Genomic DNA, 23,141 nt, shown 5'->3' on the forward strand with positions numbered 1-23,141 from the left:
TACACTAACTGGAACTGTAGACCTGTATTATTGTCAGCTAGGAGGGGCATGTTTGTGAAATGGTCCCAAACTGGCTTGTGGGAGATTTGTCCATGGTGTGATGGAGTAGGAATAGAATGAAGACTGCTTCTGCTTGTCCCAAATATAGTTGATCACCAAGTCATGCTTGGTGCCCAATATTTCCTTCTTTGTTTGGCTGCCCAACTATGCCCAGTCTGGGGGCAGCAGTATAGGACCAACTAGCGTAGTGGAGGTTTAGTGCCTTGCCTAAGGGCCAACTAGATAAATGCATTCAGGCTCGTGTCTCTTACCACTTGGATACCGGCCACACAATTTAAAACATCACGCACTCGCCTCAAGCCATGTGAAGCTGGTAGTTGTTCTGTAGCCCTAGTGGCCATTCTGCCAACAAAATGGAAATCGAGTCAGATATTATTGATTAATATAATCAAATGCGATATTTTTCTTCAGAACTCTGATGTCAGATTAACTACGTCACTGTCCATCAAAATGTTTCCATCAAAATGTTCCTCAATGTAACGTAAAACAGGCCTATTTCAACTAAGGGACCTCCAAAACTATTAGAAACAGCATTTTATGGGCACTGAAAAATGGTAACAGCCATCTAGAAGCCTGAAGTCTGTTTTTTATATACATAATATGCTAAAATGCTAAGTCTTCCATTACTTTTTATCTACATTAGCCTTGTAGTTGTAGTGCAAAACTATGAAAAGGATGGTTTGGGCACCAAACAAACCTTGGCTGGTGGACTTTCAGGGTGAGAGGGAAATAGTTTTTTCCCCTATGCCTGCGGGGTGTGTTGCTGCTGTGTGTTGTGTGTTGTGTGTAAGACTAAGCTTATTACTGAGCGCTCTTTTAACAGAGTTGAACCGGTAAACCTGGAACCAAAGCTGTCAGCATCTGCAGCGGTTGCTCAAAACGAACCAGCCATTCTCAGTTCAACTTCAGCCCACAGTACAGTTCGCAGTGACTGTTCCGGTTTCCGTGATGATGATGAGCATGATATTGAAAGTCCCCTGCTTGATCTGGAAAAGGATGACATGCTTGCGAGGAGAACAGGAGTACACCAAAAGCAGGGTGGGAGTCCAGTGCAGCCTTTTAACACATTTCTGCCTAAACCCGGAGCTGTCAAAAACAAAGCCGTCACTGGTAGTGCGCAATACCAATCCAGGGAGAAAGAGAAAACAAACACCCAGGACAGGTTAGGCCCTCCAAGGAATGCAGTGTGCATGAATGTGCGCTTTGTCTAAATTTTTTTTCCCATGACATTATCGGATTGAATGTTTTTAAATATCAACGCCTTGGATACTAATTTTGTGCTGTGCCTTTGAAATTGAGATTAATATTCAGCATAAGCTTGAGATCGAGTGTGACTGTAGGTTTGCAATTTTTGTGTGCAGTTTTTTCTCATATAAATACAATATTTATACCTAAAATGTAGCTGATCAGCCAAGAAATGTTTAGTATGGATGGTACGATATCACTTTTTTCTGATACCAAGATGGCTGATATCAATGCTGGTCTGATACTTTTCTTTAAAAGCTTTAAAACTAAGCTTCAAAATGGACTGTTTTAAATTGGAGCACTTTACATAATTAAGCTATCACACTCAAACCACTGGATGCCTGTAAGATGCCTGCTGATGTTTTAGTGATGACTAGTCTGTGCTGTGAAAAAAGAAGGTTGCCTGGTCCTCGTTTTTCTTAAACACTCTTGCTAATTGTTGCTGTCCCCTGCATTTGTTTGCTTTGTTTGCCAGACATTGAGTTTACTTTTGCTTGGACATTAGGCTGCCCACCCTGTGGCCTACACTGTGGTCCATTAGGTAGCATCTGCTTTGACAGATTGATGAGAGTAAAATTGACCATGACGGTTTATTTGTGAGAATGAGAATTAAAGCTGCACTAATCCTTGTTATAATAATAATTTATACCACTCACACTTTTATGTTTGGACATCCCTGCTTTTCTACACATTGTGTCTTTTTTTTACATTCCAACTGTTTGTACCGCAGTTTTCCATTATTTTGCTGTAGCAAAAGTTTGAACACTCCCAGTAGAATTACATGTTTGGCAGATTTTCTACAGGGTTCTACAGATTTTCTAACATTTTATGTTTTATTTTTCCTCAAAATGTTACAGTTCAGTAAATGAATAGCTATTTAAGTAGCATTAACGTGTACAGAGGTGTATTCTCTGAAACATGTAATTTGCTCAGGGGGCCAAACTTTTGCATATGACCATAATTGACATACCCATGCTCCACCCGCAAATGCATTCAACAGTCTATCATCTCATTTTTCCTGCGATTCCTGTATTTTATGGCCAAAATATCCAGTTGAGGAACGTCTTTTGTTTTCGCTAAGCCAAGGACATCTTACTTTTATAAATTATTGTTTTGCCCCATTGAGTGTCTTTAATGCATTCTAGGACAATGTGCAGTTTACAGCCGTCACTACAGCCCAGTGAATCTGAGAGTTTGGCGGGAACAGGAAGCACAGTGCTTCAAATCACATATGAACAGGGCCTCATAAGCACTGCTCCAAATTGAGAATTGCAGTTGCAGCTAACAGTCTCTCTGTAACTGGTTTACACTTTATAATCTCTGTAACTGGGTCCATACTGCGTTTAGACTAGGCTGAGCAGGTCAGCAGAAAGCTAAACGGAAAGCAGGATGATTGATAACTTGGAGTTCAAGTATTCACACAAGGAGTTACTTAAGAACTGGGACATACAAAGTAAAGAATATCTTACAGGCTTATAATAAACATGGATGTAATACTTTATTTAAACTATGGCTCACATCAAAATCCAACATAACATTATCATATGAGGAGCAGTGGTAGAAAAAATTTTTTCATTTATTCCATTTCATTTCTGTCGTCTTAGGATGTTATTAGTGTTTAACATATCGGTGTTGTCAGAAAAAAAACCTTGTATCTCCAAAATAGTGACTTTACAGGAGAAGGAAAAAACATACTTTATTTTTGTATGTAAGTCAATGGAACCAGACGTTTTTACAAGTCATTTTGGGTCATTTCTTTCGGTCCATTCATCTTGAAATTTACACACGATTTAAAGGACAACAGGCAATTTCAAATTATGTTAAAAACCGAAAAATGACAAAAAATGGAGATATGAAGTTTTGTTCCAACAACAGCGATATTTACCATGTATAAACTTATGCTCATAAGCGACTCAAAGTACCAAGAGGGCATGAAATAAAACTGCGTTCACATGTTCCACACCTCTTTGTGGTATGTAACCATGCACACGTTGCCATGTTGATAGCGTTATCAGCAAAAATGGACTAGAGAAGAGCTTTAGCTGTATACGTTGTTTATTTAAGGTGGGAAAAAGCTGGAGGGCCTCTGTACTCCTTTAGTTTTGTTGTGTAATACCAGGTTCATCTGGAATTCAACCACAAGAAAATTGGCATCTTGTCAGACCTCGCAAGTCACTAAACTACTGTGGCTAACAAACACATTTGTGGGCGGAGCATGGATGGATGAACTACTTATTTGTATGAATTCAGACTATACAGGCATTGAGAATGGAACACTGCTCACATGCTTCCTTACAAGTCCGCTCCTCTTTCGCTTTAGTAACCATGGACACCCTCTCAGCTGCACCCCTAGCGCTGTGACCCCACCCTCAGCAGACATTGAGAACACGCCCGAGATGCTGGACAGGCAGGAGGCGTGCACTGAGGGTGTGATGGGTGGGAAAAGTCATATTTTAGGTGGGGCCACAGCCAAAAGTCCCTCCCCCAAACCTGACCCCAACCCACGGCGTCCGTTTTGGCTGGAAGACGATGATCTCCCCCCAACGTGAGAAACTGTTTAACCCCCTTAGAAATGTACACACGTGCACACACTCATAGCGTTTGTATTCCTGTCTTTGTGGGGATTCAAGTTATTGAAAGTAGTTTGATGGTCCATTGTAGAGAAACTTCCTCAGATTTCTTTACAGTGGTAGCAATAGGAACCAGCATTTGTGTCTTCAGTAAAAAAAATAGCCATTTTATTTGTCATCCAAAACGACAGTGAACCATGTCATTTGAGTTTTATATAATTGCTGTCTGAAAAAAATCTCTTTTTTGCATTTTTTTATTTTTTACATGTAATTCAAGCACAGTAGTCCTTTACACTGTGTAAAATTTTCTGACGAATGGACCAACAGAAATACTCCAAAAGTATTTAGAATTAAATCTTTTTTTGGATGTAATGTCATAAAATAGACGGTAAAATGGTAAAATAGAGATAAAATGATTTACATTCTATTTTGCTTTACACTGCCATGCACGTCAGAACTAGCTTGAAACACCAGGCAATGAATTTGTAACCATGCCATGTAACAGCAACCTGTCAGTTAGCATTTGAAGCCTGTATATTTTTTGGTCATCTGGATCACCACCACTGTAAACTATTCTGAGTAGGTGGGTTTCTCTAGAATGGAGCATTTCAAATCAAATCAGATCTCAGGGATCAAAAGGGAAATACTTATGCCTTTTAGCCCTTTTACTTTTTGCATTAAACACTGCTGACACATTTTCATGTTTTGCATCATTTGACATCCACAAATTGAATTATGTTCCCTCATATGCACAGACATTGACTTTTTTCCTCCTTGTTAGGGAAATTAAAATTGTCTGATCACTAGCAGCTGCCATTCAAACAATGACTTGTTCTCTCCATTGTCATGTTGAAATATGTCCTTTACCACACTAAAAGATTTGCATTTGCTTGGTATGTCGCATAGCGTAATTCTCTAAACAGTCATCAAAGTCCACCAGTCCTTTTATTTACAGCTTTAGTTCCAGTACATCTTTCACTGGTAGCCAAATGTACAGACCATGTACGTTTTCTCTGGATGACTTTGAGGACTGGTTTCAGAATGGTGTGTAAATCTGCTAAAGTGCATTGAACTGGGAAAACATGGTCCAGTGTTGTGTGCTGATTGCTAATGCACAGAATCAGTTTTGTCCACAGGTGTGTTATGTATATTTATTTTGTATTTAGGTTTCCACCCAGAAATGCCCAAAAAAAAGAGTTTATAGTGGATGTCTTTTTTTTACGCTGTACAGTGGTATGAAATATTAACACAAATATTTTAAAATGTTGCTTTCTAATAGCTGTAGACCTTATAAACCTGCAGAGGTCTTCAAATCTGAAACCTGAATCCACTTTACAGTCTTGGATTGTGTATTCACTAGGAGTTAAGTAAACATTTTATGTAACAGATTGGCCACAATGTTTGGGCAAAAATGGTAAAAATGAAAAAAAAAAGTCATACAATTTTGGAAAGGCCTGTGAAAAAGTGGGTAGGCCAACTTGGTAGACAAAATTTCCAAAGTGCCAAAGTTGCACAGTGTCATGACATCAGAGTAACGCTTCTTCCTGACAGCAAAGGACTCAGCACCTTATCTGTGCCGCCCTATGGTGATATAAAACAATAGCAATCAGAATACTGGACAACACTGCAACACCTATCTCTATAATGCATGTTTCTGCTCACCATAGGCACAACTTTTGCCCAATGAACCCGACATAATTGAAATAAAATCAGACAGCTGAGATGTATAAAGAAGAGGAAAAACAACACAGCAAACCTTAAAACCTTAACCTAAAGCATACTGCCAAGGTGGGCATGAAAACATGTTTATGGACCATTTATGTCTTACCTTTGATGACTCAATGAAAGAGTTGTTTGCACTGATATTTTGAAACAACCCATTTCAGCTTCTGTAGTAAAAGAGCATTGTAAGTATCAAATTCACAGAAAAGTAACAAAGCTGTTTTTAGCTTTGGCTGCATAGAAAACAAACTTTATGGTGTGGAGTCTCAACTTTACAGCTCTACATCTTTTACCTGCAACTGAAGCTTCAAATTAAAAATTGGCACACTGATAATGAATTGAAGAGCACAGTGGTTTGATTGGCCACTCAGATTTTGTTATCTTAAAAAAGCAGTTCAATAAATATTCTCACCATATTTGATTGTATAGGCCTGTAGTCAGTCTGGGTAACCCCAGGCCCACCAATTACCCTGCTTTTGGTTTTGAGCCAAAAAGGCAAAAAGTTTTGATCAGAGGAAACCAAGGTTACACTAAACCTACAATGAAGTGTCAAAATGTAAGGTAATGAAAATGAGCAATAGTGATGAAAAATGCTATTGGTTTTCTTCACTTCCAACTTCTCCAATAGAGGCCAACTTACTGCTTAATCAATAAAAAAACCCACTCAATACAGAGAGTATAGCAAAACAACAGATGTGAACAGGAAATTACCCACTAGCACAGTAAAAACTGTAGCCTCAGTTTTTAAATAGTGAAAAAGTGACAAAAACTTTGGAGCCCCGCTGGTGACATCCTGTAGAAATAAAAATAATGCGTGGCCACGACTTAGTAAGGCGTGGGAATGAGATGATTAAGTTGTGGCCACGACTTAGTAAAGTGTGGGACTGAGATCTTAATGCATGGCCACGACTTAGTAAGCCGCGATCTCTTATTCATCTCATTCCCATGCCTTACCAAGTCATGGCCACGCATTAAAAAGGAGTGACCATGCATTGTTTTCATTTCTACAGGATGTCACCAGCGGGGCTCCGAATTATCCAAATTATGATAAAAAATATAATGCAATTCATTTTCTTGGATGCCCAAATGTTCTCTGTTTTCAAGGATGTGGAATTTCATGTCACATACTGATACATATTATTTAAATGTTTCGGGGTCCTGGGTTCATGTTCTATATGAAAATAAGTGAACTCATCTTGTACAGAGAGCACACTTTTGCCCATTAAATGCACAGTTGTTGGTTATTTGCTACATGTAACATACTGAAGAAGAAAACATGTGGCCTGTGCAAAAGTAATGTATTTATTTATATAATTTATATTAAAATCAACAAATAAATAGAAATTGTGCATTAAAGTTTGCAGAAATATGTCATATTTAAGTTTGTCCCCTGTGGAGAACTTCAAGAAAATATGTAATTTAACCAGAAGTGTTCACAAAAGAAATTTTTTATTTTTAAGCATTTATTGTCAGTTTTTTTCGGTTTAGTTTTTTGATGTGTCAGTCCGGAATTTTCATTTTCATTTCTAGCAAAGATTACAAGATCCAATACTGGGAGCTGGATTCAAGGTCTGAATTTACAGTATGTTTTATAAATTTGAGGGGTCAATGCATGATATTTAAATGGTATTTAAAATGATATTTAAATGATATTTCAAAATTTCTTGACCTTTTGGTAGATAATGTGGATTGAAATCTATAAAACCTACTGTAAAATAGATTTACAGTAAGTTTTATAGCTGAGTATTTACTGAGAACAGCCCAAGTGGCACAAAAGAACAATTTTGTGTAGTAGCCAAATAACCTGCAACTTTTCTACTTACAGCAATGTTTTTTTTATTTAAAAGATATTCCCTTCCTTTAAAGAAGAGGCCGGTTGGCCTGTTATATTTCATCATGTATTGGTTTTGCTCTTCATATCAAAGGCTCACAAATTTTTTTCATTTTTTTTTTTTTTTTATCAATTTTTAACATTCTAGATTCAGTCACAAGGCTGCTAGTGTTTCTGATGAAACAGAGTAAGTTTGTCTTTCTCTCTGCCGTCGGCTTTCTTGATATTTCTCTTTCCAACTTGCGCTGCCCCTGAACTGAGCTTTTGCATGTACTTTTTTCTTTAAGTGCAGGCAGTCTTTGCATAACTTCTTACACACATGCATGCAAACAGATATGTTTTGGCCTCTTGGATTGAATTTGTTGCGGTGGAACTCTGCTTCTACGTTTAACTCCACCACAGTATAAACCGTTACACAACAGTACTGAGAATGTCTCTGAAAAGCATTTTTTGGCTGGTTTACTGACTTGGAGTGAGTTTCCTAGAAGAGTTTCACACTCTTACGATCACCATATGAGGCAAGAGCATTCAAATAATAGTAGTACTGGTAGAATTAGAAGCATTCCACTGATTTTTAAAGATCTATTTATTGAATTTTAATGTGGAAATAAAGTCATATGGAGTCATTTTAATATGAAGTGCTTCATTCTAAGGAAACTTGCCAAGTCAAAAATGTTCACAGTGGTGGTGAAAGGAACCAGACGTCCTCAAAGTTTAATGCCTCTAAAAGCTCGCTCATAGAAAGTTATGAGATAATTTGGGTGTGAATGGGTTGTCTGATGCCTGGGGAATTGTTTTATGATAGTTTTGAGATCTTGTAACTATTTTATCAATATCAATATGACATACATAAAAACTCAAAAACACATGTTGGTTTTCCGGTTGTTTTGAAGAGGAAATAGAATGGCTAAATTTGTTATGTAGATGTTGCAGCCTCTGGTTCTTATCACTACCACTATAAAGAAAATCTTGAAAAGTTTCCCTGTTTCATGTCAGACCACTCTGAATGACTTTACTTACATCTCAGAATTGGAAAATATTCACTCGCAGTTGTCAGTCTGAGCACCTCTACTTTGAAATATTTCAACAGCTGACATAGATCAGCCAAAATAACAATGAATCAAGCTTTTTTGTCAGCCGTTGAAGTGAAGGTGCACTGGCCATGTATTTTTATCACCAATTCCATTTTCTTTACAGCCGAATTGGCCAACATCCCTTTGTTTGACCTATTTTATCAGCTGTAAACCAAAAGCTCAAACTTTTTCAGTGTTTTCTATTAACCAGCTGATATAAATAACATGAATCAAATAAATTGCTGCATCTAAAGTTAGAAACAATTGGCTATTTAGCCAGTCATGCATAATGATATTAAATTAGAAATTACGTCAAAAGTTTTGGGTAAAAATGAAAAAAGCAATGTATCAATAATCTTTGTTTCCTGTTGTTTTCAAAAAACACTCCTACTTTGGGTGGTCTTTGTGCTGTGGCTCTTTTGGGAAACTGGACCCCTTCATTCTTGCCTTTCCTTATTTAATCTATATTTCTCTGAGAACTATGTGTGTTGTCCCATTGCTAATATTAATTTCACTCTGTCATTTGTTTTAATCCCATGTTTTGACTTTCTGGATTTACTTTTTTCTCAAACATTTTGTCTCTCTTCATTAAAAAAACGTCAAGCCTCGGGTGATGCCGTTGCTTTGGATTTGGGCTTCTCCTTCTTTTCTAATTTTGAGCGTGTGTTGAACTCTGCTTGTAATGCTTGGGTTTTGCTTGATGTTTGTAGGAGCGTCAGTTTGATTGACATGCGTGATGAGGAGGAAGTGGACACCCTGTCACCACACAGCCAATCACGGCACGAGAGGCTGCATAACCAATACAACAAGCTGAGAGAGGAGGAGGACCAGTGGCAGGACGTGAGTCTCATACACGAATACACAGAAAAAGTACATGTAGCAAGTATAAAATGTAGCAAGTATATAATGTAATATATAAGAGTATTTCTGTTGGTCCAGTAGTTTTCAAACTATACAAAAAATGTAAAAAATGGCAAAGTAGAGATACAGTGTTTGACTGTAGATTAACATGCATAGATGCATTGCTTCTTGTTGTAAACATTAGCGTAGAGATGCAAACACACAAACCATCTTATGCATGATTCTTGCTTTGCCTGCTTGCTGGTGGTTTATCGTATCCAATGATGAAAATCCAGGAGCCATAACTGGGGAGATGAAACCTCAGGAATAACTCCATAATAGCTTTATAATGTCCATCCACTTCGTTAGTGTTGTAAATTTACCTTTATTCACCCTTCAGCAAACAGTCCCTTTTTGGTCATGATTGTGTAAGAGTGGAGGAGGTAGCCCACCTCGGCCCTGAGATGTGCCTCAGGCCATTTATTTCACTTCTTTACCACTTTACCTCTGTATAAATCAGGGCTGTTCTCTAATGGGGCATGCATTTGTCAAAAGTTACATCCAGGAGATTTTTCACTTTCCATGTTGTCAGTTCAAGTGAACTATTTTACAGTATTCTGTGCAGAAATGCATGAACGGCCAATTTTTAAGGCTATCTTTTCTAGGCATATGATTGTTGGGGTGAGCATTGTGATCCTCAAATAGTCACAAAGGCTAGAAAGTCTCAGATGCTAGCAGCCACTACCTTCAATGTAATGTTCCCAATTCCCATCCATTATCTAGGTCTCCCCAACTCACTCACCACTACCAAGCCAGGAGTATAAGGGCTAGCACATGCATCCTCTGAGACACAAGACAATTGAGTCTTTAAAACTATGACAAATACAAAGTCATCAGCTCAACATGCTTGAAGCAGAGGGCTAACAGACACATTGATTCGAATCCCTGTGAGTGAGGGGAAGGTCTGTCCTATCCACCCAGAGAGAACAAGGCCAGTTATGTTCTGTCAGACTTCCAGCCATGGATGGCTCTGGCATCACTGGGATCCTGTAGACAGGCCCAACAATTAGTCATTGCACCAGTTGAGAAGTATTGGCCTGCGCTGTACTTTTAAGGTTCATTTATATGCAGAACTCTGTCTTTGTATTGTCCATATTTGTACACATTTTCTGGAAGCTTACAGGTAGGGATGAAACGGAGCAGTACAACCAGAAATCATGGAGGCAGTGTAGCCAGTAGTTCACGTGAGACACAATACTACTTTGTCTCTTTGGTAATTTAAGTGAAAAGAATTTTTCATCCACATGGCAGAAAGTATTTAATGGCTAGCAGATATTGTTCAGCAAGGTACTTGTGGAAAACTTGCCCGAAGGTGATTATAGGGCCACATGGGCTGCAAAAGACCCAGGATGACCTGTAATTTCCTTGTATTTTGAAATCTCCCAGATTTGTGTTGCCAACACAATGCTTTTCTATCCAGGTGTGCTCCCTTAGAATTAGCCTCCTCAGATTCACTTCTTGGCAGTGGACTGAGTGATGACCGATGAATGATCTGTATCTCCTTTACTTCTGTTCTATATAATTTGTATAACATGCGTTTGTAGGACCTGGCTCGATGGAAGAATCGAAGGCGGAGTGCCTCTCAAGATCTGATCAAGAAGGAGGAGGAGAGGAAGATGATGGAAAAACTGATGATGTCAGAGGGAGATTCCCATCGCAGGAAGAGCATCAAAACTTACAAAGAGATTGTGGAGGAGAAGTGAGGAGATATTTCTGAAACTCCCCAGGCTTCATTAACTTGTCTTACCCTCAATGCATGTGGTTAATTAGCTCAGTTGCACACTAACCTTCAATTAAAGTAAATTTAGTCTAAGAGAACAGAAACACTTCTCAAAAATGTTATGTTGGTGCAGTGGTTGCACAAAGTACGTGCAAGGGTGCCAATCATCATACATTAGATGTATGCCATATACATCTGGTATACATCAGGTATCTGAGACCACTCCCAATACAGAAGCAAACCCCACAGGTTTATAATGAGGTTTAGGTCAGAGGAATGGGATGGCCATGTCTAATGCTTGACTCTTTTTTATGTGACTTTCACTTATGTTCTAGATCACTGCCCTGCTGGGGGATCCAACCCTGAACCTTTTTGGCAGAGATAGATTTTCAGTTTAAATCTCTTTGTACTTCATGCCTAGCATGTGTCCTAACAGGTGTTAGCATGGAAATGATATCTGACTGTAGTTTTGGAGTCTTGGTGACCTCAAAATGCTGTCGTCTTCTGCAAATCTCCAACTATAATCCTTGGATCCTTAAAAAAAGCATAAGGGAACATGCTTTACATTTTGTTTATATGAATGGCTGTGGATGCCAATAATCATGATGTGTTTTTGTTAAAGAATTATTTTTGATAAAGGTGTTTTATCTTGTAGCAAATATACTTGAATTGAATGTTAGATTTTTGGTGTATTTTCAGTGTCATGATTGTCTCCTCCCAGTCTTCCATGTGCTTGTGTTTACCTTCTGGTCTTGTCCATGTGCTTTCTTTGTTTTAATTCTTCCCTGTCCTGCCCCCTTGTTTCTAGACTCCGCACTTGATTGTTCTCACCTGTGTTTATCACCAGTGTCTTGTTAACTCTGCTGTATTTAAGCCCTGTGTTTTCCCCTGTTAGTTTGCTGGTCTTTGTTTGGTCTTTGTATGGTATTGTTTGGTGTTTGGTGTTTCTTTTGGTTATGTCTATCCATTGTTCTATCTTTGTTGACTCTCTGACCTTGACCCTGAGAATGCATTTGCCCTTAATAAATCTTGCTTCTCTCAGCGGGTGCGTCCGCCTCACCATCGCTCCCCAACGTTACACAGTGTGAGATTGAGCTAATTAACCACAAAGAAAAATTTTTAACCATCATTATCAAAGCTGGCAATAAGTATAGAGTGTACATAAAGTTTTTTTTTTTTTTCAAAAAGCTTTTATTTCAAAAAGCTTTATTGCTGTGGTACTGAAAACAGCGAAGATATATTGACATGCATTGATGAGCCAAAACATTACGATCACTCACAAATGAAGCAAATTACATTGATGATCCTGTAACAGTGGTGCATGTCAATGTCAGGGATATTTTAGATGATAAGCAAACAGTTGGTGGTATGGGTCAACATGTTGGATACAGGAGAAATGCATAGGCATGCAAAGCTAAGCAAGTTTAATTAGGGCCAAATCATTATGGCCAGACAGTCAGAGCATCTCTGACACAACTAGGCTTGAGGGGTGCTCCTGGTCAGCAGTAGTAGTTACCTACATTGGTCCGGAAAGGGACCAAGAGTGCTCATGCTAACCCCTGTCCACTGTTGAAAACTTATAATGGGCATGAGAGTGTCAGAACTGGACCTTGGAGCAATGGAATAAGGTTGCCTGGTCTGATGAGTCATCACATGGATGGCCGGGTACAAGAGTATACACAAGAGTAACTAGAGAGGTCTTGAAGAGTCCATGTCCTGGAGCTGTTTTGGTGGAGGCTCAACAGCATAATAGGTTGGTGTTCGTAATGTTTTGGCTCATCTGTGTAGGTTGGAGCTTCAGTATTTCATCATATATTTTGATTTTAATTTATTTTGAGTTCTTTATGCTTTGCTTGAATTGTATGTGACAATATACTTTGAAATCATACTGAAATATTCACTCATATTTTTCCTCACTCTGTCCCTCTCACTAACCTTACAACTGCTCTAGGGAACGTCGAGAGCAGGAACTGCACGAGGTGTACTGTAAAGCCTCAACTCCAGAAGAGAAAGCAGCTGTGCTGCAACGCTATGCGCTTCGATTTACTATCAGTGATGCTATACTAGAGAAACTACAACTCCCAAAACTCCCTTCTGCTACAACAGCAGCAGTCACGTCCTCTCCTGCCCACCCTGGGCAACAATCCACATATGCATTTAATGAAGAAGCAGAAGTTTCAATGGCTCTGCCGTCCACCCAAACACAGATACTGCCCACCATCCAGCCCCACCAGCACAAGCCTCAGAGTTCATCCCACAGTCGTCCCAAAACCCCAGAGCTGTCACCCACTCGTGGCTCGAAAAATCCAGAAGTCCCACTCTCGCCCAGCCGGGTACCCCCTCCACCCTCCAAACCTGTGCCACTATTGACCCCAAAGCCTTACAGCCAGCCTAAACTCAATCAAGCCTTTTACAAGCCCCTCAAAGTAAGTCAGAGAACATTCTTTGATTTACTTAAACATTTTTGTTAGCATACCCATCTGAAACAGAAGGCTCACAGTGAGAGATAGTTTAGTAATAAATCTAATTTACACAATTTCCCGTTTTATCTTTGGTTTTGCACTGGAGCTACAAGGCCAATGTAGCTAACAAGTAATACCCCACCTTTATTTTACTTTACCATTTTCTGACGTTTTTTATTCCCTTGAATTAAACAAGGTGTTTTTTGTTACTGTGCCATTAAGACTAATATGAAGCCATTGCTGTGGTATCCGAAGTGTTTGCTAAGGTGTTGCTAGGCTATTGCAGTGCTGTTTCAGGTGGTCACTAATGTGATGCTAGGCCGATGCTATCATATTTCAAGTGGTTGCCATGTTATCCCATACCCTATATTATATTTGTCACTATTGGGTTTTTTCCTTAATTTTGTAGCAACATGCAGATCAGTCTAAGAATCTTAGGGACAGAAGTTTTGACCTTCTGATGTTGATCTCTCCACTTGCCAACAGCATAATTACTTAGAAATCCTGTTTGCAGATGACTGCATGCATGGCATTACACATGTGTATAATAATTCACAGGTTACTTGTTTGCTGACTAAACATGTTTGCTGATGTGCACGTTTGTGTTCTGCCTTAGTCTGATGGATTGGTGCGTGTGAATGGGAAATGCAGTGTAGAGGAAACAAAAGAGACTCCAGCACCAGTACAACCGGTCTCCTTCTCCCCATCGCCACCAAAACCAGCAGCCAAAAGTCCTCAAGAACCAGAAATCTCACCAGCAAGTGAGACCACAGCACAAGAGCACTCTCAGACGTTATCCAGTGTCTTCAGCCAGGAGACAGAAAAGGCAAAGGATGAGATAAAGAGCCCCAGTAGTCCTCAGGAAAAGAGGAGTGAAGAGGAGACCTCCACAACACTCACAAATTCAGAACCTACAGGTTTGAGGCTTCCCTTTTCTCTCTCTAAGTTATAAGCAGTATGTCCTCCCATTGCCTCACGAAAGAGATCACGTTTTGTGTCTGATGTTCATGTCTGTTTATTTTTGTACTGGAGCACCAAGTCTAATGTAACTAATGGATATTTGAATTTTGCCTGTACTTTGTTCCAATTTTATAGATAACAGTGTGTCATACAGTGTCAGGAGCAACATAAGGTTGCTATCAGGTCAAAACTGTGTATCATCATTTTTGTTTTGGTTTTCATTTTTTAACATAATTTGAAAAAGCCAGTTGCCCTTTAAGTTATGTCACAATTTCAAGATGAATGGACCAACAAAAGTGGTCCAAAATTACTTGGAAACAATTATTTTTCCATTTACTTTATTAAAAGAATGAAGAATTGAGAATGTTACCTTTTTGGCGATATGAGCTTTTGTTCTGACAGCAGTGATTTTATATGAGATAATACTGGATATTGTTTGTGGCAATTTTATGATAATTTAGGCATGCAATTTGTGCAATGCTAACTGGTAGAGTATGAAATTCTGTTATTTTTTGGAACTTGAAAAATAAAAACAGTGTTGCTAGGTTGGGCTTTTTCCCACCATTTTCCTGGGCAGGTTTTTTGTTGGCTTGGGTGAAGGAAAAGCAGTGCTTTGGTGGGAAGACAAAATGTCGGGTGGTTTATTATGATTTGGGCAGATATTCTAAAAAGTAAAGAAATAATAAATTGCATTTTTTAATAGGCCCAACTTCTTCCCACATCCAATCCAACATTCTTCACACTCTTATGAGCTTGTTGGGCATCCCTTTCTAAAACCATGGGTATTTATATGGAGTTTGAATCTTTGCTGCTGTAAAAGCCTTCACTCCTCTGAGAAAGCTTTCCACAATGTTTTGGAGTGTGTCCGTAGGAATTTGCGCCTGTTCATTAGAAAAGTGAAGAGAGTTGGACAAGAAGGCCTGGCTCACAATCAACGTTCCATTTTTATCCCAGTGGTTGAGTTTCAGGAGTTTCTCCACACCAAACTCATCAAACTTTGACTTGTGCTTTATTATTATTATTATTATTATTATTATTATTATTATTATTTATGGATCTCACTTTGTACTCAGGGGCACAGTAATAGTGGAATAGGAAAGGGTCTTCACCAAATTGTACCCACAAAGCTGGAAGCATATAGTTTTCTAAAATGTCTTTGTATGTTGCAGTATTAAGATTTCCCTTCACTGGAACTAAAGGGCCCAAACCCTGAAAAACCTGATGCTTGACAGTGATGATGCATAAAAAACTATGTTAAAAGCTTTTAGTTAACACAAAAGGCAAGGCATCAGTGGTTAGCATCCCCCCGCAGCTTATTTCTAATATAATGTTGCCTTTATTATTATACTTGTATAAAATGCTAACATTTTACTGTTTTTGAGACTTTTTGGGTGGGTTTTTTTGCATTTTGAAGAGTATTGAATACTTTTGTCTGGAAACCATAGAAGGAACCCTGCTTGTGCTTTTATCAGAACGCATTTGACATGAGGGGAAAACTGTACATTTTGTCTGAAATATCACTAAGATTACATGTTACAGACTACAGCTGTATTATTGATAGTGAAATTTTCATTTCTTTCCCCAGAGTTTAGCATTTACGTAACTGTTTATAGGCCATACTTGAGTTTAGCCCAGCATGAAAGTGTCATTAGCTTGTGCTTGTTTTCGTTTGCAGAAGAGGAGCAAACTGTCTCAAATTCAGCAGTGAAGCGAAACTGTATCATCAAGACAACAATTGTGACTGAACTTACGCAGACACACTCACTAGCCACAACAGACGTGTCCAGTGCTGACCAGGTATGGCCAATATTGTACTGATTTGTGTACATGGACGTATAGACTACTCAGAACATGTTTATTCATTAGAGGTGTTACTCTCTGACCACACAATGAGTGGATACAGTTTCTATTTTTTAATACATTATTTAAATTTTTTAAAAATGGTATTATATATCGCTGTTGTCGGAAGAAAACCTTGTATCTCTATTTTTTATGTTTTTCAGTTTTTGATATAATTTGAAAAAGGCCTGTTGTTTTTTACATCGTGTGTAAATTTCATGATGAATGGACCAAAAGAACCAGCCCAGAATGACTAGGAAAAAACTCTGGTTCCATTGACTTCCATTAAAAGTAAAGTAGGTTTTTTCCTTCTCCTGGAAAGTTACTATTTTGGAGATACAAGGTTTTGTTCCAACAGCAGCGATATATTATATATAATTCATATGATACATTACAGCCAACTTCACAATGATGCATTATCATTTTAGCCTTCAGTCCTAACAATAGCCTTTCCCATGTCTTTGTAGTCACACCATAGTGGGAAACGATGACTAGGCTTCTCCTTTGTGAGAACTCATTTCCAGTAACAGTGGCTGATTCACTGGCCAAGTTATTCATGTCTTTGAAATAGAGGATAATTTTGTGGAATTTTGTGGCTTTTCACACACTGTCCCAACTTTTTTTGGAATTGGATTTGTAGTATTCTATTTTGTCATTTAAAAGCAAGTACAGCAGCTCTTTATTATGTTTGTTCTTATATTTTGCTGCAAGGTAAGCTAATGCTTATTTAGCCTAGCCAAGAAACCTAGTGAAATTGTGCTTTTTTGATCATTAGATCATTTTTTTCTGTGAAATGAATCTTTTTAGTTTATGTAAAATAGCACATTTCGTTAAAATAAAAACTTAAAAGTTCTGTATTGTAGCCTTCTGAAAAGGCATTGTTTCAGGGTAAAAGATGCTAACTGTTAATGCAAGCACAGCTAAACACTGTTGAGTCGTATCGCTGCCTTCTTAGTACATCTTAAAGGTAATTGATTCAGTTGCAGGTAAACTAGCTGCCTTCATCACCTCTGCTCTGTTTACCAGTTCTGACATCTTCATCTATAATAACAATGGGATCTTTCACACTTTACAAAGCAAATCATTTGAAATGAGTAACATCCTCTAAATTTGGGTATTCAATAAAAACATCACAACAAATGGGGCCGGTTGCCTTGTAGTCACCATGAAGGAGTAGCTTGTGAGTGTAGCGTGGATGAGTCATTTCTGCTGCATTTATTCTAATAAAGAATATGAAATGATATGTTGCCACCCCCCCTTAGTTGAGCACCTCAGATGGTTCAGCTCAGAAGTCTTGTGATGAGGTTTCCTCTACAGACTCCGGAAAGACTGATGTTGCGTCCTATTCACTCTCCCTGACAGGTAACAAAACTACACTACCCATGCTTCTTTGTTTTGGATTAAACGACACAGCGTAAGGACAGAATACTGTAGTCAAACACTGTAAGGTCAGAGACAGAAGCTGCATTCCAAAAGCTAGGCTGTGGCCCAGGTGGGCAGTCATCCAGAGCTGCTATGTTCTGAAAGATCCTTTGAATACAGCCAAGAAGTTCTGACCACTTTCCCTTCCAAACTACTGTCACCTATAATCCTTTGTGGACACATTTATTTTTTGCAGAACTTCAAAAGTTCAGTTATTCTTTACCTTTTGTTAAAATTTCATGATGTATGGACAGAAATGGTCAAAAATTACACTGAAAAAAATTTTTTGTTAATTTAACTTCCATGGCAAGTTAAAAGGTTTTTTCTTCTCCTGTGAAGCTACCATTTTGGAGATACAAGGTTTTGTTACTATTTACACTACGTCTGTCTGTTTAAGGGAGTGTACATTGAATCAGGGAGTTTTTAGCTAGCAAGATGGCATATAATTGCAAAGAAATTGTATTGCTTGCCCCATATTACATAATTCACATCAACAGCCCAATCCCATTTCTTCTTTTTACCCCTGCCCGCTGTTTTTGAGTGTCACCCTAACCCCTTGGAACTGACTTACAAGGGGAAGTGGTTGAAATCTTCCTCTATGAAATGGGACAACCCAGCCCTTCTTCAGTGATAGCAGGAAAGGGTAACCTCCTGCTGGGCTTTAGTCACATTTAGAGCATCAAATGCTTTCAAAGACAAGGTATAAGATGATTATTTATCATGACCCACTCCTAATTATTTGGTGGTATGAAGCTGAAGTCAGCTATTCACCAGCTTCATGTTTGAATTTTCCCATTCCACCTTAAATGGTGCAGCAGTTACATTCTGACGCTTCAAGCCTCAGAACTGCTGGACTATTTAAGGTGACATACAAGACCTTAGCATGCTATTAGCGATTTTTATGCTTGTTATGAAGAAAATGACCATAATACATTGAAACAAACACGAAACTAAAGATAATACAATAGTTATCGTAAATTTTAACAGAGAAAATTCTCACGTTTCTTTGGGTTTCTTTGGTCACTTGGGCCGCCATCTTGCCAGGTTTTCTGAAAAACCTCCGTTTGGAGGGCCATGTAGCCATAACACTTCACCCTACCACTCAATCTCAACAAAAATTGGGCCAATGTTTTGCTAGACAGCATCTCATTCACAGAAAACAACATATTCCTCATTAAATTTGATCCTCCAGCAACTGGAGATTTCTGATGATAGTTCCATTTTGCACTATGGAGCCTTCAAAGGACCCACCTTTCTCAGCTACAGCCCAGCTTTTAGAACACAGCTAGAGAGTAGTCAGAAACACAGTGGCTTCTTCTAAATGTCCTTAACTCTCTTTTTATCAAACTCCCTTCTGTATTACCACATTACTTTGGAATTCCCTTTTAATTCCCACTGAAGTCCCCATTTCCTTTGTTTTTTTTGGTTGTTTTGTTTGTTTGCTTTTCTTGCTTCTGGCCCTGTTTCTTTGTCCTCTCTCTATCTGTCTTCCTTTGTTTTCTGCCCTCTTTTCTCTCTGGCTGCTTTTGGTGTGTGTATGTTTATTTACGTATGTGTGTCAGAACCCTCACACTCCTCCAGTAGCTCTAGGTTACGCTGGGAGTTCTTCGCTCCAACAGGTAAAAGTGACCGACTGTACAGGGTTCTTTCACCCTAGTGACGCTTTTGGGTCAGGGTGGAGTATGAGGTCACACTCATCCACCTGCCACTCTCTTGCTTCTTGTCCTTCGTCAGTGGGTCCAGTCCTTGTCGATCTGTCCATTCGGAGAAGTTGCACATTCAGACTTGCTGAGGGCACTATGAGACTGGATGTTTGTTACAGCTGCTCTTCAGTCTCACCACTTAAAGGGGAATTCCATAGTTCCAACTTTTCACAATCTCTACAAAACTTAATGATTAAGATGGAAAAGTCATGGAGGAAGTGGGGGGCACTGAGGATTCAGTCTAATGCTGTGCAGCCTACAATAAAACATTTCACATCAAAACACTGCCTTTGTTTACAGGTAAACAATAGAGTTATGCAGAAATCATGAAAAATCATGAGTTCCCCTTTAAGTAGATCCTCACTAGGCTTCTATAGTAAGAACCACAAGAATAAAGAGTAAATCATATGTCGATGGCTGATTTAAAGAGAATTTGCATTCATGTTAATCTTTTTTGCAGCAAAAAAAGTTTCTCCATGCTAGTTTAGGTTTTAAACCAGTTGAAAGTTCTAAAAATGCTCAGTGTTAGCACACTAGTTTTGTTCGTTGTCATGTCCTGTTTTGTTTCTATGGTCTTTTTGTCTTATTGGTTGTGTTGCCATCTAGGATTGGGCGATCGTGACAGTGTTATCAGTGCAAGCTCAGTATGTTTGCATAAACTGCGTAGAAGTTAATAGTTGTTTGGATGAATATGATAAGAATATATTCTTCGATTTATTTTTCACCAGTTGTTTGACTTTCTTCCTTTCCATGAACAGTTAATTTATGCAAATGTTGAATTATGAAATAGCAGTATTTTTAATAGGAACCCTGAACTGCTAAGACATGTCAGCCTTAATGTGGTGCACATTGTCCAATTACTCTCACTGGTCACTTTATTTACCCTGTTTCTACACTCATTGTCCATTTGATCAATCCACTTACTATATAGGTGCACTTTGTAATTCTACGTTTACGGACTATAGTTAATCTGTTTCTTTGCATGGCTTGTTAGCTGCCTTTTACCCTGTTCTTCAGTGGTCAGGACCCCCACAGGACCACCCCAGGGCAGATATTATTTGGGTGGTGGATCATTCTCAGCACTGCAGTGACATGGTGGAAAAGCTTTATTTATGAATAAAATCCCTGGACTACCAGCTTTTTTGGCCTGAAACTCACTCTCACTCTCACGCTCTTGCTCACTGAGTAAAGAACACCAAGCTCAGTATCTAACTTAACCCAAATATGTTGTTAAACCTTTCCATTGTTAGCTGCAGTGTGACATTACCCGATAGAAAAACACTTTATTGACTTATTTTCTGTAGGACTGAGTACCAGTGCAACCATACAGAGCTCAAAAATAGTTTTGTGACACTTTCTGAATTCAGTTTTTGTCTTGTTCATTTATTCATTCATTCCAAGGCAAATTTTGAAACCACTCATCCATATTCATCACAAAGGTGATGACAGCCAGCAATAATGACCACATCCACTAATTAAAACTCAACCAAACTTAACCAGTAGTTAACTAACAACTTAGGTAAGATAGTTAAAGTGCAGAAATATTAGCAGGATAGACATTAGTATCTCTTTATGTTTTCATTTTGTATTTTTTTGAATAGCTTTTCTTTTGGGTGACCATTTGAAGTCTTCTAGACGTGGAGTGCACGACAGTATCAGAGCAGTCTGCAATCTTCCTCACAATAATTTTGCAAAAAAAACCAGACAATATTTTTGATTAATTAAACAATTTTATAACTTTTTCTGTCTTTCAGAATGTTAATGAAATGTAGAGTCAGGTGTGTTGGATGGTGCATTGGAGATCTTTGGATTAAATGTAAAATGTGGGGTTAGGAGAATATTTTCTAGCTTGCTATTATTCAGTTGAACCCAAAGTATCGATTGAAAAATCATAATACAGCTGAAATTATGTACTTCTGAAGACACTAAAATGCAATTGCAACTGTATGTCAATAAATTAACAAATTTACCAATCAAGTGTCCAAAAACCTTTGTACAATGTATGACATCATCAGAGGGTGACCACAGAGGCCTGCTAAAAACATTTTGCCTATTTGCCCTGTTTTTCAGTTTATATACCATATTTTAATAGTATTGAACTCATATTATTTTAAGGCATGTAAGTCAGGGTTCCCTTTAAATACTTCAGTGTTTTGCTGGTCTGATTTCTTATTGAACTTATTAAAACTTACTTATTGGAAATATTCAGTGCCACCTTGTGGCCCAAATTGAACTTTGTTCAATTGTTAATATGAGGATGCATCCACATCTATTTCACCTCTCAGCTCTCCTAAACCTGCACTTAATTCCTCTACTTGAAACAGAATGTAGTCAATGTCCAGCTGTCCAGTAGTCCAGTGTCTAATTCATCTGCTATCAAGAATAATGGAACACGCTGCTTTCTTTATGATTAACCAATAGCATATAGTTTTCTTTATTAGCATACTGGAGAAAGAAACATATAAACAAACAAATAATTAAATGTAGAATTACATAATTGCATAAATATCAAATTAGAATGTAACCCCGGGGAGCGAGGAGGCAAACGCATATGCAGAGATGAGCGACTTTTATTCAGCGCAAATCCAGGGTCATAGTCTAGACAGTCCAGGTTCATGTAGCCAACATATACACAACCGAACAGTACATCAAACAGTACAAACAATTCAAACAAAGACCAGTAACCAGACTGGGGAAAACACAGGGCTTAAATACATAAGGGTAAACGAGGGACACACAGGTGGAGACAATCAGGGGCAGAGTCACTAAACAAGGGGGCTGGACTACAAAACCAAAACACAACACAAACACATGGACAGGACTGGGAGGGGCCAATCGTGACAAAGAATTTATAACTTTTATGCTTTTATATCCCAATTTTATTTATTTACTTTTCTGCTACTCATTTATTCATGTCTAAATTCAATTTTTTTATGTTTTTTTGTCCTTCAAACTCAGTGGTGTACTTCAATGTGTGTACCATTTCCACATCCAGCCACTCTAAATGACTTTGTTTACGTCTCAACAAATGAACCATGCAAAAATTTTCAATAATTGGTGGATCTATAAAGAGCTTTCCAGAAGACTGATCAGCGATTTTGAAAAATGAGTATCGCCCAACCCTTGAGATGTCAACTTAGCGTCCCCTCTTTGGGATCACTAAAGCATTATGCCATATCATAGTTCAGTAATAGGCTTTGTGCTTGAGTGTGCGTACTGCAGATACTTCAGTAGATATAAAGACTCTCTAAATACTCTTTTCATTTTTTGTCTTCTCCAGAGGGACTTGACTTTACCAGCGAATGTGTAAGTACCTTCAAGATACCGTTATTACCCTCCCATCACTTCTTTGGTTTTTCTTTCCTTTTCTGTGTGTTTTTTTTCTTTACACTGAGTAGAACTGCTGCAAGCTGTCCTGTTACTTCCTTCTTCCTCCCTCTTTCCTTTTTCGCTGTGTATGTGTTTGTGGGTACTTTTGTGTGTCAGATCGAAACCCCGATTTTAAACCTCGCAAAGCGGGTTGATCACTGGACTTGGGATCCTAATGAAGAGCGTAAACGGCAGGAGAGGTGGCAGCAAGAGCAGGAGCGCCTGCTACAGGTACACAATGACCGCTGCAGGTGTGCCACATGAA

At 38.5% G+C, this 23,141-nt stretch overlaps 1 protein-coding gene across 6 annotated transcripts in view; it reads left to right on the plus strand.

The window, feature by feature from the left end:
- The window catches only part of limch1a (LIM and calponin homology domains 1a), a 96,755-nt gene that overhangs the window by 58,242 nt on the left and 15,372 nt on the right, over positions 1–23,141 (plus strand). For 3 of the 6 annotated variants that reach the window (XM_017709404.2, XM_017709406.2, XM_017709410.2), the window contains 12 exons: positions 884–1,222; positions 3,626–3,850; positions 7,577–7,615; positions 9,212–9,341; positions 10,946–11,100; positions 13,073–13,547; positions 14,200–14,500; positions 16,219–16,340; positions 17,645–17,744; positions 19,367–19,423; positions 22,788–22,813; positions 22,994–23,107. In XM_017709404.2, coding sequence (XP_017564893.1) covers positions 884–1,222; positions 3,626–3,850; positions 7,577–7,615; positions 9,212–9,341; positions 10,946–11,100; positions 13,073–13,547; positions 14,200–14,500; positions 16,219–16,340; positions 17,645–17,744; positions 19,367–19,423; positions 22,788–22,813; positions 22,994–23,107 — 2,083 coding nt within the window. The remainder of the gene's footprint in view (positions 1–883; positions 1,223–3,625; positions 3,851–7,576; positions 7,616–9,211; positions 9,342–10,945; positions 11,101–13,072; positions 13,548–14,199; positions 14,501–16,218; positions 16,341–17,644; positions 17,745–19,366; positions 19,424–22,787; positions 22,814–22,993; positions 23,108–23,141) is intronic. The other 3 variants (XM_017709408.2, XM_017709405.2, XM_017709409.2) reach the window with 3 other exon arrangements.

The sequence above is a fragment of the Pygocentrus nattereri genome, chromosome 22 (assembly GCF_015220715.1).
Source record: "Pygocentrus nattereri isolate fPygNat1 chromosome 22, fPygNat1.pri, whole genome shotgun sequence".
NCBI lineage: Eukaryota > Metazoa > Chordata > Actinopteri > Characiformes > Serrasalmidae > Pygocentrus > Pygocentrus nattereri.